Source organism: Neofelis nebulosa, chromosome 6, assembly GCF_028018385.1.
Source record: "Neofelis nebulosa isolate mNeoNeb1 chromosome 6, mNeoNeb1.pri, whole genome shotgun sequence".
Lineage (NCBI taxonomy): Eukaryota > Metazoa > Chordata > Mammalia > Carnivora > Felidae > Neofelis > Neofelis nebulosa.
This window is the reverse complement of record NC_080787.1, coordinates 81693317-81711883: the sequence shown is the minus strand read 5'-3', so window position 1 is coordinate 81711883 and position 18567 is coordinate 81693317. Positions and strand designations below refer to the sequence as shown.

Genomic DNA, 18567 nt, shown 5'->3' with positions numbered 1-18567 from the left:
CAGTGTGAATTTAAATATGGCCAAGCATTTACCTGGACCTGTTCCAGATTAACCACATTTCTTAATATGCTAACTATATTATCTTAAAATGAAAAGAGCATAATAACTTTTAAAAGTCTTCCTAATACGTTATTTTTCTTTCTGTTGTGTTCCTCCAAAGAACATTCTGGGTATTTAGGCAGAGGAATACTTTTCAGTGGGGTGTAACTATCCTGATCACCTCAAAAGTTAGAGCCCATGGGCACTAAATGTCACTATCACATCCACAGATCCTGCAAATGACAAACTGATCCCAGCTATTTTCAAATGCCTTAAAAGAGAGAGCTTCAGGAAGAAAAGGACTATGCCAGTTGAGAAACACTGCTTGTATGAATGAAAGCATGCAGATACAAAATACAAACTTATTTCCACAAATCAATTCAACCTTTTCAAATAATTATCGGTCACCAGAAGATAAATGGCCAAAACCAGTCACAATTCATGTATTAATCAACCAGTCATCCAGCCCAGTATATAATGCTGTCAACATCATGCCCCAACAAATCATTCTTCCAACTATTACAATGGCTTAACTTTTTAAGTAATTATTTTAAAATCCTTTAAGAATAATTCTTCTATTGAAATGCTTTTGTTTAAACTTCCAAATAAGTAGCTTTCCATTTTACTACACTGATCTCAGAAATAAAAGATACAAATCACAGTTTACTACAATTAGTTGTTTACCTTCCTTCAGAGACTGTAGGCTCCTTCAAGCCAGGGACCAGATCTGCCCGGACCACAGTGTAGGTATTCATTAACGATGGTGAGTGAGTGAGTGAATACTGACCAGGTCTAACACAAAAAATTGCCCAAGAAGTTCCAACTATAATCAATTTTTATATAGTAATTATCCTGACACAAATAAGTGCAAGAAATTACTTCTGGCTATCCTATATTCTTATTCTAAGCGGATTTTAAGAAAATTAGTAAGTCAGGGTGCCTGGATGGCTCAGCTGGTTAAGCTTCGCACTTCTGCTCAGGTCATGATCTCACAGTTGGGGAGTATGAGCCCTGCAATGGGCTCTGCACTGGCAGTACAGGGCCTGCGTGGGATTCTCTCTGACCCTCCCCAGTGTGCATTCTCTCTCTCTCTCCTCTCAAAATAAACTTAAAAAAAAAAAAAAAATTAATAAGTCAATTACATTACCCATATTAAAGCTAGCTTGCAAAGATTTAAGGAAATTTTTGAGTTCTGACAGGTACTCTCTTACGCTCATCCTTTCCCACCTTTCCCTCCTCCTACTTCAGCTTTAAGCAAATGTTCAGGTATAAAAGTAAAAAGGGGGCATACTTCCAAGTCAATATAAAGAAAACAATACTGTTAACAGTGAGAAAAATTTAATGTCTTTTATTTCTACTTTACTTCTCAGAAAGCAATCTATTGTACTTAATTAAAAAAAAAAATCTAAGTAGGATGTATAAGCAACTTCTACTTATGTAGGTTTCACCATATTCTCCAGAAACTCATCTGTTGCTGAGGTAAAAATTCAAAATATAAACTAATTCATTTCTTTAAACTAATTCATTTTCTTTTTTTAATTTTTTTTAACGTTTATTTATTTTTGAGACAGAGAGAGACAGAGCATGAATGGGGGAGGGGCAGAGAGAGAGGGAGACACAGAATCGGAAGCAGGCTCCAGGCTCTGAGCCATCAGCCCAGAGCCCGACGCGGGGCTCGAACTCACGAACCGTGAGATCGTGACCTGAGCTGAAGTCAGACGCTTAACCAACTGAGCCACCCAGGCGCCCCTAAACTAATTCATTTTTTAAAATAAATGCAAGTTACGATCACACAAGCACTAAGCGTTAACATATAGAGAATATTAACTCTGAAGCCCACTGACAAATATTTATCTTTGTCTTTTTGAAGCATGTAAATATCCCAGTTTTGTGGGAAACCCTTACATGAAAAAGCTAATCTCAACGCTAGAAATCAGGACATAATTTCTAGCTCCCTAGCATTTCAAGTACTGTTTTTAGATTGCTCTAATAAATTCTTTGTTAACCACTTCTTTGCTCAACTCTTATCAGAATGTTAAGTAATAATGGCTGGGATACAATTTTAAAGAAACAATTATGTTTCAAGTTACCTCCCATTTAACAAAATCACTAAACAGTAACAGGTTACTTAAAAACAACAACAACAACAACAACAACAACAACAACACCACAAAAGAGTATGTTCTAGAGGGATCAAATATCGGATACACTCTAACTGTTCAAGTAATGGAGATTACTTTTAAATGCATTTAAATTATTGTAGGATTTTAATGCATGAAATATTTCATTATTCTTGAAATCCACAAATCCAGTATTTGTTTTATTATGTTTCCTGTAGCATGGGTCAATAAAAACTATTTACATAAGACTAATAGCTTAAAAGGAATACAGGAAATTCTTTTCATATCAATAAAAAGAAATGCTGCTTCATCCATTAAAAATACTTTTGAAAGTGATAACTTTATGATGTGGCATACACTCAAAAAAGTCCTACCTGCATGAGATTCCATTTTCCCAGAATTATTAATCCTGCGTAAAAATATTGCTGGCCAAGTGTGTTTACATTAATTAGCCTTAAACCCATCTGTGGACATTGCTATCTGAAAAGTATCTTTAAGCAAAGCTAGACTTTAATACTTTTCAAAGGCTAAAAATCAGACTTCACTTATAAAGAAAGACTTTCCCTTAAAAGGGTGTCAAGTATTCTTTTATATCTAAAATAAATACATCTAAAAGACCAATTAACAAGTTTGTAGTTCCAGGCAGGTCAAATTGGCAAATTTCAACAATTCTTTAAAACAAGGATTCAAAGGAATGATGGAATCTCTAAGTTTGACATAAGTATTCACCAGACCTATAGTACGCTAAGTGGGGAGCTTTCACATTGCATATACTGCTAGAGAAGTCACCACCTAATCTGACAAAGTTGTTTTTTTTTTTTTAAGATAATGAACTACTACCAAATAGTGACAATAACGTGCATATTGAATTTTTTGTAGGTGTTCAAGTATCCCGTATCTTATAAACAAAAAATTTCAGAACTTGGAGGTGAAAAATTAAGTGAAAATGTAATCTATTCGAATATTCTAAAATGGTCCTCCCATTGTTTGGCTTAAGCTCACTATGTTTCCAAAACAATTTCTCTATGATGATACATTCACAAATAAACTCTAAATGGACCTGCATATATGGTCTTTTTCCTCCTCAAGACAATCTAGCCAAAATCTTCACCACAACCAGTAACAGCACCTTGAAATTTCAAACGTAACTGGAGGGTTTTTAATCAAATCCAAATGTAGACCCAAACTCTCCGATTGCTATCAAGCAGTGTTACTAGCATTCCAAATCCTGCTTAGAACGCAGTTACTGGAAAGCAGTGTCCTTGTGCAAGAAAAGGAAGGAAAGGTCTGAAACTGACCTGAGCACAGGTCCACAAGAACCTCAATCCTCTCCTTTTCACCAGAAGGCCAAATAGGGAAGGATCCAAGTAATAAGGGTGGCGGGGAGATGCGGGAGGAAGGGCAGAGGAAACCGTACTCCTCCAAGGGTGAAAGCAAAAGAGAAGCGGACTCTGGAAAGCCGCCCCACAAAAACATTCGACCGTAGGAGCAGGGAGAGCTCCTCTCCTCTACCGAGAGCAACCTTCACACCATGGAAGTGATGCACCAAGCAAGCAAAGGCAGGAAAGGACAACCTCTGCGCCCCCCACCCCCGAACGTCTCGGCTAGCTCCAAGGGGTCGGCGGGGACTGTTCCCAGAACGTCAACAAAGGCCCCTTCAGTCCTAAGGCGAAACTCGAACAACAAAGGCCGGGAGACAGGGAGGACGGGGCCGGGGGCGGGACGGATGAAAGCAGGGGGAAGCAAAGGAATCAAACCAGTGGGGGCGGAGGCCCGTCGGAGTGGGAAACCAGAGGCGCAGAGGCGGGGGGCGCGGTAATCCCCAGTGCACAATAAGAGGAGGAGGAAAAAGGGGACCTGGCCTCCATTCCTCCTTACCCTCTCCCTGCGGCGGAGAGGGCTCCAGTCTTCAGCCGTCTACATCTCCTCAGCCTCGGGGACCGCGCAGTCCCGAGTTCGGGGAAGGAAAGGGGCGGGGGGATTTTCCGCCCTGACCACAACTCCCTTCCCCCAGTTGGGAACTGCCGACAACAACCGCCACAACGGCAGCCACACAAAGGCGCCTGCCTCGTACTCTCCGCTCCCGCCTGGGCGGCGGCGCCAACGATGCCCCAGCAGCGACGACCACCGCTCGGCCGCCAGGCGCTCGCTCGCCCTCTTCCCTCTCTAGCTGGGGAAAAGGGGGAGGGGACCCCCAGGCGCCCTCACCTGGCACAGCTGCTGACAGTACTCCGTGGCCGCTTCCACGGCCGGCACGCGGCTCTCCCGCAGCTGTCGCTCCAGCTCCTGCAGCCGCTCGCCCAGGCGCTGCAGCTCCGCGACGCAGCCGCCTCCGCCGCGACTCAACCTCTCCTGCTCGGCCTCTTCGTCCGCCATCTTCACACCCCGCTCCGTCGCGTACGCACCTGGGTCACGTGATAACACAATGCCACGTTCGGCGGGGTCACGTGCCGGGCGCGCTCGCACGCCGCCGAGCACGTACAAAGGGCCCGGTGGGGAGGATGGGGGAGCGGGAGATTGGCGCGAGGGAGCCCGAGGGAGGTGAAGGGAAGGGAAAAGGAAGAGGGCGGGGTTGGGGCGGTGCAGAAAACCGCGGTTTACTTACCCCGAGCGGGAAGTGGGCTGCTGCGGCCGAAAGGGGCGGGCCCGTGGAGGCCTGCTGTCGGTCACGTGGGCGCTGCGACCGTGGGGGTGTGTGTGGGGGGGAACCCTGGGGAGGGGCTGCCCTCTCGAGTGTCCCGATTCCGGCGTGGCTTTCCCCAATCCCCGAAGTCTTCTACGGACGTATGTCCTAATTCCCCAAGAGGACGGGTGAGCGAAAGCTCTGGGTGGGCTGGGGCAATGGCAGCATTTGCGGTTGGCCTGCAGGCAAGCCAGAGGCAGGGGAAAAGCAAGAAGGTAAAACCTACCCATGGACCACAAGCGTGAGAGCCAAAGTGGGATTATGGACTGTCAAAATTGTCTCTGACTTCTCCCCAGGCGGGCGGAGGAGGGATCTAGTGCCTAAGGTACTAAATCTCACCCCACTTGACTCCCCTTCAGCGCCAAGAACGCCTCTCCCCGGGAAACACAATTCTCTAGGGGGTGGAGGCAACAAAGAAAAATAACAATTGGATCAGAACAGAATGAGGTTGAAATCCTCCCTCTGGAGAACGGAGCGAATTCATGAAAAGCATAGCTTAAAAGATTTCACTCTGTGCAATTGTGGACGTTGTAACCAGACGATTTTTAAATCACGAAAACATTCCTAGAATAAGTGATAGCCAACTAATCTGTTTCACTATGATTTAAGAGTTTTTCCTACACGCTACAGAAATCACCATCACTGAAAGCACTCTATATGAAAGCTTTTGTAAAGAAAGTAGGTCAAGAAAAAAACCAGCAATAACTCCATTAAAAATCACAACGGAGGAGGGGAAGATGATGCTAAAAGGACAAGGTTATCAAGAATGATTATAAATTCAACAGCATTTTTTTCTGATGCTGCAAATAGACATGACATTCTCAACCATATTTTATTTACAACCTGGAAGGAATGAATACCTGACGCTTGAACCAAACAGTAGAACAGGCACTACAAAAAAGTCCTTAACCCTGAAGTTCAGAATAATAAAATGAATATTTTGTTAGTAGTAGAAAATTAGACAAGACGCTTATCTTTCTTAAAACCGAATGGTCTACAGAAATTCAGAAACAATGATACTAATCAGGCACCTACTTTTTTCACTATCATTCCAAGTGAACTGTATTTTTCTAGTACAAGAATCCAAAGTAAGATGAATCCCTTCTGTGTGCAGCATCCTCTTCCAGGGATTTCTAGTAGCTACAGACAATATTCTAGATCGTATGTTGTCTAGAATGAATGTTTTGTAAAGCATCAGTGGTGGCAACCTTTGTTAAATGCCATTATATAAGGTGAATGGACACAACTGAACCCCTTATGAAAAACAGTATCAGCTAAAATATTAGTATAACATATGTATACTCTTATTACATAGTAACAGACAAGTTCTTCAAATATTTACTTCTGGAAGAATCTGAGGAGTACATTCAAAGGCTAAGGACCAGGCATATTTTTTAAAGAATCACTTATAGCTGAAAAAGCAACAATTAAGGCAGCTAATAGATCTTAATATTTGCAGCTCACTTTCCCAAGTGAAGTATTTCGACATCCAAAACTAGATTTCTCCAATTTATATTATTTTAGGATGACAGTGAAAATTTAAAAAGTAAGAAATATGAAATTAGCCAAATGTATCAGTAAATCCAAAGATAAATATCAAAAGGTTAGCAAGGCATATTTTCAACTTCAAGCATAATGGCTTATGCCACACCTAGTCTATAAAAAGAAAAAGGGAGAAAAGAAAGGAAAATACATGAAAAGAGAAATATATCCAAATACTGATTTTAAAAAAATAGTCTGAGAATGGTCATTCCCTCCTCCTGCCCAGGATAGCCCTAAAAGCAAGACTTGATTAGCAAATTGATTCTGAGCCCTACTAAGGTCTTGCAAATGTCCCTCAGCATGGATGGCTAAGTCCTTCATGTTATCTTTGAGCTCTACCTCCCCATTCCTCCATTTAGAGCCTACAGGAAATGGAAGGACTAGGGGTGATTGGTGTAATTACATAATCATTTGTTACTGAGTATTTATGTGCAGGCACTGCTTGGTTTGGGGAAATCAAAAGTGAATAAAACCTATTCCTGCCTTGAAGAAGCTTACGCTTGTGATGGAGAGTCACCTGCAAAGGTATTATATACCACATGACAAGTATTCTGTTATGAAAATGCATGTAGATTCAACTCAGAACACAAAAGTCTAACTGAAGTGCTAACTAGAATGTCCATAGAGTGTCAACAGAAGTGCAAGTTTTTAATTAAATGAGGATTGGAAATACTATCCCTTATCGGGTCTACATTGTTTGGAGATCCCAGAAATCTCATTCTTATCCATAGAAAATGTGTATCAACAAGTACACCACTTATTTGTACCTAAGTCCATTTGTTCTTAAATACCAAACGGTCAGTTCATGGGAATCCTTACACACACACACACACACACACACACACACACACACACACACACTTACTTACTGAGACGTTCCTGGGGGAATTCGGAGATTCGGTCCATAGAGAAACAAGAATAAGCCCTAGGGACGAGAGAATCCACCTCTCTGGGGACCCCAGTGTCTGCGCGGTGAGTGCTCGTGCCCATTTTGGACACAGCGCGACTGCTATGGACATGATATAATCATATGGACTTTCATTCCCAAGAGACTCTATTTCAGAATAAATCTGAGAGACAGTAATAGATCCCCACACCACCTCTGCGATCAATAAAGCTGGGGAAACCCTTAGGGGACAGATGTATCTGCATCCGGGCGGCCTGTGCCTGCCCGTTTCGCGAGTTGTCCGGCCTGCCCTGGCCCGCACCTTGCCGGTGCACATTTTCCCCCTAGAATTCTTGAAATAGCAGGGCTTAGGGGCAGGAAAGGAGCTGGGTTGTGCCAGCTATCAGAGCCAGAGGGCCGTGCTAGGGATGAGCGAGAGCGGTGTTTGCAGAGAACGGATAGCTAGGGCTGAGGCCGGCAGGTCCTTCCCACGCCGGGCGCAAGAGAACCACCGCAGCCAGGCCCCCCGCTTCAGCATGCAGGCAGAGAGCGCGAGGCCAGGAGTTGGAGGAGAGAGCGCGCCGCCCTTCAGTCGCTGTTTCTCTCTTCCCTGGCTTCCTCCCTAGGCAAGGGCGGCCGAGAAGGTCCACAGGACTAGAGCCAGGTTAAGGCTGGCTCCGCTCCGCTGACCCTGCATGCGGGTCCCCAGTCGGCCGAGACCATGCTGGGCTTCCCGGACCGCGGCCCACCGCTCGCCCGCCCGGCAGCCGCGGGGGTGCTTGCGTCCTCAGTCCCGGGGCCGCCCCGCCGCCTGCGCGCTAGCATTGGCAACGGCAGCTTTTCCACCGAGCGCTGCAGATCAAGTCCACAGAGCGGTGTGCCTCCTGGCCCCGGAGCAGCGGCCGCCGGGGGCCTCCAGGTAGAGAAACGCTGGAGCCTAACCTGGGCACGGCGGGGCGCCGGGCCTCCGGAAACCGACCGAGCGGGGATGCTCCAGTCTGTCCTGCGGAGGCCGCGATGCGGGCACTGTTGCTTGGTCTCCGGTAGGCTCAACCCGCTCCCTTCCAAAGAGCTGGGCCGCCGGCCCCACACAGGCCGCCTGCTGGAACTCAGAGGTGAGGGCTGGAGTCTGTCGAGGGTTCAGTCCAATAGAAAGTATCTCTAGAGTCTGGGAACCACCGTTGGTGCCCACAGACACAAAGAAGGACCATTGGTTTAAAGCTCTATTGGCATCAGTTAAAAGCATATCACACTTTGACAGGGAAGACATTTTTCTTGAGAACAACAGTGAAGGGAGTCAAATAACATGTTGAAAACATGGGGCAGGTGCTGTTCCAAATACTGAAATGATTCAAGCGCACCGGCACATAGGACCCACATTTAGGTGGATTAATTTTATTCCTTGGGTTGTCCCAGATAGAAGATGGACAGGTAATTAAATGAGGAGGGGTATTCTTATTGCCTATTTGGATAATTTTTTCTTTCCACAGGAGAAAAAGCCAGATGTGAATGAGAAAGGGCAACAATTCTTTAAGAAAATGCTTTTAATACAGCCTCAATTATTCAAATTTAGAAATCAAGCAAGGTAAAAATAACCACTAAATAAAGCAAAATAAAACCTTGGAAGTATGGAAGTGTTTGATACACTGTTTCTATAGAGAATCCTTGAATTAGTTCCCAGTATCTCTGCAAAGAAGCAAAGAGAGAAATCTACAAAGTGCGTCTCTTTTCTTATATTTCTGAGTTTTAATCACTGTATCTCATTTACCTCATTGGAGATGAATCGGAAAGTATTACTTTTGTGGCATGAAGGGGCAGAAAAGTTTTCCCTTCTTCCCTTCTAGGTGCTAGTGATTAAATTGCTAAAAGACAGATTAACAGGAGAAAACAAAGTTTAGTAACACCTCTTGTAAACAAGAGACTGACCCAGGAAAACTGCAAGCCGGGGTATGGTTGTTATGCAAATCTAAGGCCTAGTCTTTTCTATTGATAAGAGTTTCTAGAGGTTGAATCATCCCTTTCCAGACACGGTGAAGGAGAGAAATACTTTTACAAATGGAGATTTACCTTATAAATATAAATATTTCTTATAAAAGAGTAACTTCCACTCAGTTCTCAGAGCTTTACCTGTGTCTGCTGTTTCTTAAAAATAGCCAGCTTAAGGGGCGCCTGGGTGGCTCAGTCGGTTAAGCGTCCGACTTTGGCATCAGGTCATGATCTTGCAGTTCGTGAGTTTGAGCCCCACATGGGTCTCTGTGCTGACAGCTCAGAGCCTGGAGCCTGCTTTGGATTCTGTGTCTCTGTCTGCCTCCCTCCCCGCCCCCCCCCCCCCCCCACAGCTGGCAATCTCTCTCTTTCTCAAAAATAAACGTTACAAAGATTTTTTAAAAAACAGTTTAAGATAATCCACATGCTCAGAGATACATTTTGGGGTAGCAAATACTGCTGCCCTTCAGTCTCACCTTTGAAACTTTAAATAAGTTTCATAGTCAACTAGCATGAGTTGCTCCATCTCACTGAAGTTGTCTATTAGTCCTGAAAATTGGTCAGTTCAGCTAAATGTTTGTCTCATTTCAGGAGGCAGTCTAGGTGGGCTCCTAAAGTTAGGCCTATATTGTGCAAGCAATCAGGTAATTAACAAGAGCCCATATCTTTGGGGGGGGGGGAGAAAAACAAAGGTTAATAATTGGAGCAAATTATAAATCAGTTTCTTAGCCAGTAAACCAGGAAAGATTTCTAGATGTCAGGGTTGAAGCATCTTCAGATGGAGTGAGGGGAGGCAGTGACCATCTGAGAGATTTTCCTGGGTTGCACTTTGAATGCTCCTGATTAAGTCATCACTCTACCAGTCAACTTTCTGAAAGGACCATATAGCAACAAACACAAAGAAGCTTGTCTAAATATGAGCTATGGTAGCGATTTCTCTGAAATTTATATCCAGTGTCTAGCTTCAGTTTGCAGGACTTCAGGACAAAGGACAGTTTTGGTTCTCAGTGATTCCAAATCCAAGGATGGGAGAAAACTGGAAACATTAGTTTTGAGATTATAGCTAGATGAGGAAACTAAAAGAATTTAGGATCCATCCAGTTTACAAGAAATACCAAAACCTCAAAGACAATTAACATGACTGGAGGTAACAGGACTAAAATCTGGTATCTACGCAAGTTTTATAGTTTCAACGGAGGCATAATATCTTTCTACAATCACTATTTTCTCTTATTTATAAATGATCTAGGTACTCAATAAATATCTCATCACTTATTTTAACTTAGCAAAGTTTCAGGTTACCAAGAAATTTGGAAAACTGTTTTTAAGTATACATACCTTAAAGTATAATTATTGCCAAAAAGTTTATAACTCTTATCCCACTTACATCTATCTAAATAATTTGTTCCCAACAATTATGTTTAGAAGAATTTGTTTTTAAGCCAATTAAATTAGACCTCTCCTACAAATTAATTTTAGTAAGAAAAATATCACACATCTATAACATGTCTATATATATATATATATATATATATATATATATAGGCACACATAAACAGACACAAAGAGATCTTAAAGATTAAAAAAAAAATTTAACTATGAGATGGGTATAATAATGCAAAACTCATTGGTTTATAAAAAAGAAATTGGATCCAAATTGTTTCTGGCAGATGGAATAAATTAAGGTTACCTGCTTAGCTTTTTCTAATATATTTGTGAAGAATACATTTAAGATTTTTTTTATGAGTCCACTTTCTAAATACCTACCCTTCTCTCTTTTTCTTATGATAAGAAACCTCTCCTTAAGTTTGCATTTCAAATAATGGCTCTTGGGTCACAGAGAAGATGGAGGTAGAAAATCTACAATACAAAGTCACAGAGAAATTATCCAAGTTTTCTCAAAGATGGTGAGAGAGAGAAACTGAAGGGACTCCATGAAAAAAAAAAAACATATATTTTTTTCTTTGCTCCTTTTCCTGCTTCTATTCTTGCTAGAATCATTCTTGCACCCCCACTATAATGTATGTCCTCCTTATAAAGGTCACAGAGTTAAGGATTTTTTTGGAGACTTCTAGCACGATGGGTAACACCTAAGGAGTGACCAGGCAAGGTTGTCACGTACGTTTCCCAAGATCACTAATTCCAGACACTTTGACACCAAAACCCTTGGTTTTAGGGCATAAGTGACTTATGGAGGACACCTGAACACTCGTCCTTGCTCCACACCCGTTCCTGGATGCCTGAGAGGACACGTACACAGGACGACTGTCCTCACTACAAACTCCAGACCCCAAGCAAAAACAAGACGCGTTCTCCTTTTCCTTTCTGAGTCTTCCAGACTCTCCATCTGTCTTTGCTCTCTCTTCATACATCATCAGTAAACTCTGGCCTCACTTTTTGCTGGCTGGAGTTTGATTTCTATCCTTCATCTAACCAAGGACCCTTGTGGCTGGTCCTTCAGGTCCTTGAACCTGGCCTGCCTATACAATGGGAGTTTTGAGGGTGTATTTGCCTATTATCAGAGGGTTATGTTAATTACTATTTGTTTTGTTTTGTTTAAGTAGGCTCTATGCTCAACGTGGGGCTTGAACTAATGACCCTGAGATCAAAAGTCACATGCTCTACCAACTGAGCCAGCCAGACACCCCTACATTAATACTATTTAAAATGTTTCCTTTCCTTAAGTGCAAGACATTTGTGTTTTCAATTTCCTGATCTTTTAAAATACCTACAAGCATTTTAAGATGAATAGGGGTTTGGGGATTGGTGAGGATGGTAAGCTTTGAATTGCTTTTAGAACCACATTTCTGGCTTTGTAGAGATTTGCAACACAAAGACCGTTGTTTCCAATTCCTTTAAAGAACTGGATTACAGCCTGAATATCAAGGATCTGACCTACCCATCCAATTAAATTATTTTCAATTTGTTTCTTTATATCTGGAAGACTTCCATTACAAATAGAATGAGAATTTAAAAATTTCTATGTTCTAGAACTTTAGGGTTTAATGTATTATGTCTAAAAAGTTTGCATAGGGACACCTCGGTGGCTCAGTTGTTAAGTGTCCGACTCTTGTTTTAGGCTCAGGTCATGATCTCATGGTTTGTGAGTTCAGTCCCTACATCGGGCTCTGTGCTGACAGTGTGGAGCCTGCTTGAGATTCTCTCTTTCTCTCCCTGTCCCTACCCTGCTTGTGTGTTCTCTCTCTCTCTCTCTCTCTCAAAAACAAATAAACATAAAAAAATAAATTAAAAGTCTGCATAAAGCATTTAACAAAGGCCTTTGGATGCTCTTCTTTTCTGAATGCATAATTCGACCTTTGACCAATTCACTTTAGGGGAAAGCCTCTAATATTACTCCTCTCAAGCTCCTATCAGCCTCCAGCTGAACTATTTCCTGATCATTTGTAGGAGGGTCTGGAAGAGATTCTGGTCATCTGTTTCTTTTGGGTGGGGGTAGTTCCCCCCAAAGGGCCATCTGGCTTGTCTGATAACTATAGTATAATCTTGAGAGGGAAGAACACCTCTTAAGAGCCAATCTAGGTCCCTGTGAGTGGGCTTATGAACGACCAGTAATCTTTCCAACTCCTCTCTAAATTTTGTAGAGTCTTCTGAAAGTGGAGGTAAAGGGCTTTATAATTTAAAAGATCAGTTACTGTCCAGGGGACATGAATTTTTTGCGGTGGAGGTCCAGGATACATCCACAAAAAACATTGTATAGGAAGGCTTGAAGTTGGCACAGTGTGACTACAGAGCCCTGGAAAGTAGGAGGGATTGTAAGCAACAGCAAAGTTTCTACCACCAGTCTCAGGTGCTTCTGCTAAATTCACTTCCTGACTTTTAATGTTTACATGAGTAACATATATACCCTAGTGATGAAGTTTTTGGGGTAATGGTGGGGTCCAGAGCCCACAGCCAAGAAAGAATTCTTGAAGACTTCTTTGTGGCAAAATGTGATTTTTATTAAAGCATGGGGACAGGACCCCATGGGCAGGAAGAGTTGCACTGTGGTCGTGAGGGTAACTGATTATATACCCTCAGGTTCGGGGGTGGGGGGGTCAGGAATAGAGTAAGTCTCTAAGGTATTTTGGAAGCAAGGTCTCCAGGACCTTGAGGAGCTAACTGTTGCTAGGGAAATGCCATTTACTACCATTTAATAAAACCTCAGTCATGAGACCCTTCAGATGTATATCAGGAGGCCATAAGCTTGGAGTATGATTGCCAGCATATATCTTGGGGCAGTTGAGATAAACTAAGTTTCCAAAAGAATTTTTATATGTTAAACTAGACTTACAGGTTCCTGGGGGGAGGGGGTGTCAGGATAATGTTAAGCCAAGATTTTCTTTTGCCCCTAGCAAAGTGTCATCCTTCAGTCCGCTGAGCTCCTAGAGGGAGGTCACTCTGCCAGTTTCAAGGACTTGACAGTAGGCTATAGGCAGTAAGGGAACTTAATTTTTCATTTGCCTTAGTTTCTCACACTACCATGGCAAATACTTAAACCCCTTTCCTTTGTTCTTGGGTAGCCAGGAGTGTCTGAGGAATATCACACATATTTCACCTGGGGGAGGGGGGTCTGCCAGCCTGTATTTTGCCCTCAGCTTGCCCCCACACTCCTTTATCACTGGGGCTGGAAATCAGGCTAGGGGACAGGGAGGTGGGGATAAAGGGGTGTTTAAGAGTGGAGAAGGAGAATTTACATTTGATGTGGGCTCTAATTTTTATGCTTTGTTCAATTTCTGTTCTTCCATCCTATTAAGGGAGTCTCTGAGGCTAGCCATCATCCTTTGTGTCTGCTTTTCAATTTGGTCTTTCCATAAGACAATTGTTAAGGATGAGAACTCTTTAGGAAAAAAAAATTACATGTAGAAATTTGTCCAGTTAAAAGGATTCATCATCTGACCATTAATGAGTAGGAACTTATTTTAATCTCAATAGTGACTCAAAACGACAAACCTTTTTATGGCTTAACCATGGACACAAGAGGCATCCCCAAAGGAAAGTGCAAAAGATACAGCCCTCACAAGATTCAGAAAGTTCACTCCCAGAGATAGCCTCAGAAAGCAGACTTCGTTGGCACAAGTAGTAAGAATTGTGTAGTGAAGTGTTTCCGGTTTCCCAGGAGAATTTGAGATGCCTCCAGTCACAGACCCACTAATCTGTGACACTGGTAAGGAGCTACTGGAGTGAAGCTTTTCCAGCACTAACAAGACAACAGAGGTTGAGACAACCAAGGTCCCTTATGGACCAGGACCCCTAATAACCAACTGCCTTGAGAACTGAGTGTTGGACAAAGAGAATGTTGATGCCAATTGTAAGTCCAGGTTGTTATCTATACTTCTGACCATCTGGCCATAAACCAGAGGTTCCCATGACTCCCTCTCTTTTTGGATCCACAGCCTATTCTGCTGTCTGCCAATGCATCTTACGGTTGGCAGTGAGAATATTCTCTCTGGTCATGAAGCCAAGCGCCCAAGACATAGAAGAGGACCAAAGGAAAGCCTCATCCAGTTTTTCTTATATGCACATTAACAACTTTAAGCCTTGCATCTCTTGGAGTCAAACTAATACCTTAGAGGGACTGTGTGGTCACTCATTGCACAGAAATTGTCTTGGGGTTGGTGGGTAACCTAATGTCAATCTAACCTGTTCTGTGACCAACTTATCCTAACAGGGGAGTCTTTGGGTTAGGTGCCAAGTACTTGAACAGCTCTTCAGTGTTCTATTTGTGTCCACTGATATAGTGGCTTTGGCTTCCAAGATGTCCCTTAACAACAACCTTTATACCTCATGCGCACATTAACTACTACGGCCAAGTTTATCTAAATTTGTCTGGTCTGGTAGAGAACCATGAACTCCCAGTCTGAGGCCAGATCAAACAGCAGGTTTAGAGGAATGCCTCTCTGCTTGTGTTCCACCTTATGCTTTTCTTCTCTATGACAAACAATGCAACAGACAGGAACGAAGAAAAACATTGACTATCTCTGGGAGGAAAAGGATCAATAAAAACTAAGAGTACTCAAAACAAATCTTTACCAGAGTCACTATACCTAAGGAATTAGTCCTGCAAATATTTTCTCCTGCTAATCTAAATTTAGAAAAGCAGGGGAAAAAAAAAAAAAAAGACTCATCACTTTTGCTTCCACCAGACCCTGGAGGCAGAAATCAGGAGACTGACATGGTAAAAATTCTTACCTTCTACCAGCTTTTTGTCAGAAGTCCCAGAATCTCTCAGCTGCAGCGGCCCCAGAACAAGCAGTCTCCTGCCAGAGTGATAGTCCCACCTGTATTGCCAAAACTGTAGGGTTGGAAAAGTTTTCCCTTCTTACTCTCTAGGTTCCTTGGCTGGCCTAATCATTAAATTGATACACAACAGATTAACAGGAGAAAAATAAAGTTTTTAAAAATATATATATATATTTTTAATGTTTATTCACTTTTGAGAGACAGAGAGTGAGTGGGGGAGGGACAGACAGAGAGGGAAATACAGTTTCTGAAGCAGGATACAGGCGCTGAGCTGTCAGCACAGAGCCCAAAAATGGGGCTCGAACTCACGAGCTTTGAGACCATGACCTGAGCTGAAGTCTGATGCTCAACTGACTGAGCCACTCAGGTGCCCAAAAAATAAAGTTTAATTACATGTATATGAAGGGGTTCAGGACAGTCCCCTTCCCAAATGTGCCACTTTGACATGTGAATTATGTTGAGCTGAAGGCACTTGAGACCCGGTGGGCTCAAGAGAAACTTTTATCCCTCCCTTAACCACAAAGAAGAATCTAAATTGGGGGTCTTTCTGAATAAGAATTGTTAGCAGATATAAACTCCATCTGAGTGACCCATCTGTATGGCACGGCAAACATCTAATTACCAGGCATCTGCTTGCTGTTCCTATCACCCTGTGGAGTGCATTCCTTCCTTGGAAGTCCCAGACCCCTACCCTCTTTTCCTTAGTTCAGAATGACGTGTATGCCCATTTTACCTGTCTTTGGAATTCCCATGTCTATGTGAATTCCCTATGCATACACCTACTAAATTTGATTTTTTCCTGTTAATCTGTCTTATGTCCATTTGAATCTGAGTCCAGATTCAAATCTGAGGGGACAATGTGGGGTGATCTGATTGGGTGGAGACTGGCAGCACAGGAGGTGAAAGAATTCACACAAAGCAAAACATACAAGAAAGAGGTTTATTGAATACACTGCAAGGGAGGGACGGTAAAGGAGAGACTGTCTGCCAGGAGGCAGTGGTGAGGTGCTGTAGTTAAGGGGGGAAGGTGAGGAGGTACAGAACTGTATAGAATTTTCCTTTTTTGGTACCTGTGCCTGGTTGTCAGCAGCCCATTGGTCAGCTAGAGCCTATGGCTAGTTCAAGGTGGTTTGTCTAATGAGCCTGTTTGCATGCAGCCCACTGATCGCTGTGGGTCCTTTTACATGACTCAGGTTTTCATTGCTTGAGCCTGTTGCCTAGAAGTGGCCTCCACAGGCAAGGCTTCTTGCTCCCCGCTATATACTTCCTGTATACAAGGGAGAGACCCTGGAAAACTGTGTAACTCTCCGAAATGGCCAAAGCCATCACCTTAAGTGTCATCTTCAGCTAAAGACAAAAGATGTTGGACGTGGGGAGTCTGTTATGGGAGGTTACCAGGAAAGCACAGCAAAGCAGGTGTGGTTGTTATGCAGATTTAAGTCCTAGTCTTCTCCAATGATTGAGTCATTCCCCTCTTCCTGGCACAGAGTGGGAGACACCCTTACAGAGATTTCCTTTGTAAATATCAATGTCTCTTACAAAAGAGTAACTTGTACTCAATTTTCAGAGCTTTACCTATGTCTGCTGTTTCTTAACCTGTTTGTAAGAATAACCAGTTTAAAATAATCTTCATGCTAAGGAGACATATTTTGAGGTGGCAAATTCTGTTCCCTTTCAGGCATCTGGATTTTTTTTAATGCTTTCTTTTATTGAAGTATAATTAAGATACAGTGTTACATTACTTTCATGGGTACAACATGTTGATTAAACAATTGTATACATTACTCAGTGCTCATTCCAGTAAGTGTGGTCACCTTGTGTCACCATACAATGTTATCACAATATTATAGACTATATTCCCTGTGCTACACTGTTCATTTCTATGACTTATTTATTTTATCATTACAACTTTGTGCCTCGTAATGCTCTTCAGCAATTTCACCCATAAGTATCTGGATTTTTAAAAATAGGACTGTCAAAATGTGATGAACTTGGAAATGCTCAGGTCCCTCTTCCCATTTTAGGACATCAACTTTAAGGTTTGCTTTAAAAAGTCTTGCTAAGGGCACCTGGGTGGCGCAGTCGGTTAAGCGTCCGACTTCAGCCAGGTCACGATCTCGCGGTCCGTGAGTTCGAGCCCCGCGTCAGGCTCTGGGCTGATGGCTCGGAGCCTGGAGCCTGTTTCCGATTCTGTGTCTCCCTCTCTCTCTGCCCCTCCCCCGTTCACGCTCTGTCTCTCTCTGTCCCAAAAATAAATAAAAAACGTTGGAAAAAAAAATTAAAAAGTCTTGCTGATTTTAGGGATACCTGGGTGGCTCAGTTGGTTCAGCATGTAACTCTTGATCTCTGCTTAGGTCATAATCTCATAGCTTGTGAGATTGAGCACTTCGATTGTGCTGTGAGCACAGAGCCTGCTTGGCATTCTCTCTTTCTCCCTTTCTCTCTGCCCCTCCCTTGCTCTCTCTCTCTCTCACTCTCTCTCAAAATAAATAAATAAACTTTAAAGAAAAAAGAAAAAAAAGTAGTTTTGCTGATTTCTGTGATTCTTACAGACATTATTCAATATAACAACAACAATCATTCAATGAATATCAATTTGAGTATTTAGTATTCTATTCATATAATGGGCAGGTTTGGTCCCACTAAACACTTACCCTCTGTCATAACCTTTACAAAATTGTTCTCTTACTATTTCTCTCCCCACATCCCTATCCTCTTGAGTTCCTCTCTAACCAGACCTCCTCTGTGAAGCCTTCCTTGGTCTGCTTGGTCTGTTTGGTCTTCCTTGATCTGCTGAAGTCTAGGCATAACATCTGTCATGAGAGCAGATTTCACTCATTTGTTCTGCTTTCCCTTACCTGCCCTTCCCATACAGAAGTAGCAACTCTTCAAAACTCCTATAGCTTTGATTTGCTACCTTACTGTATTTGGTTTGGAATCTGTCATTTTGCTTTTTATTACAGTTAATATATAGATGAACCTTGGTCAAGAGGCTGTAAGCCCTTTGAGGGTAGGGATTGTGTTTTACATTCAGCCCCTGTTCTCTAGTACCCTTTGGCACAATAAGTTGT

The 18567-nt window shown here is 42.7% G+C and overlaps 1 protein-coding gene across 2 annotated transcripts in view; it reads right to left on the bottom strand.

Moving 5' to 3' along the window:
- The window catches only part of ZNF292 (zinc finger protein 292), a 94758-nt gene extending 89879 nt beyond the window's left edge, over positions 1-4879 (bottom strand). The window contains exons 1-2 of one of the 2 annotated variants that reach the window (XM_058734648.1): positions 4765-4879; positions 4368-4564 (exon numbers count right to left, since the gene is read on the bottom strand). In XM_058734648.1, the coding sequence (XP_058590631.1) occupies positions 4368-4535 (168 nt within the window). In that variant the 5' untranslated portion in view covers positions 4536-4564; positions 4765-4879. Of the gene's footprint in view, positions 1-4367; positions 4623-4764 lie in introns of those variants that run through there. The other variant, XM_058734647.1, reaches the window with a different exon arrangement.
- Positions 4880-18567: the final 13688 nt, after the last annotated feature.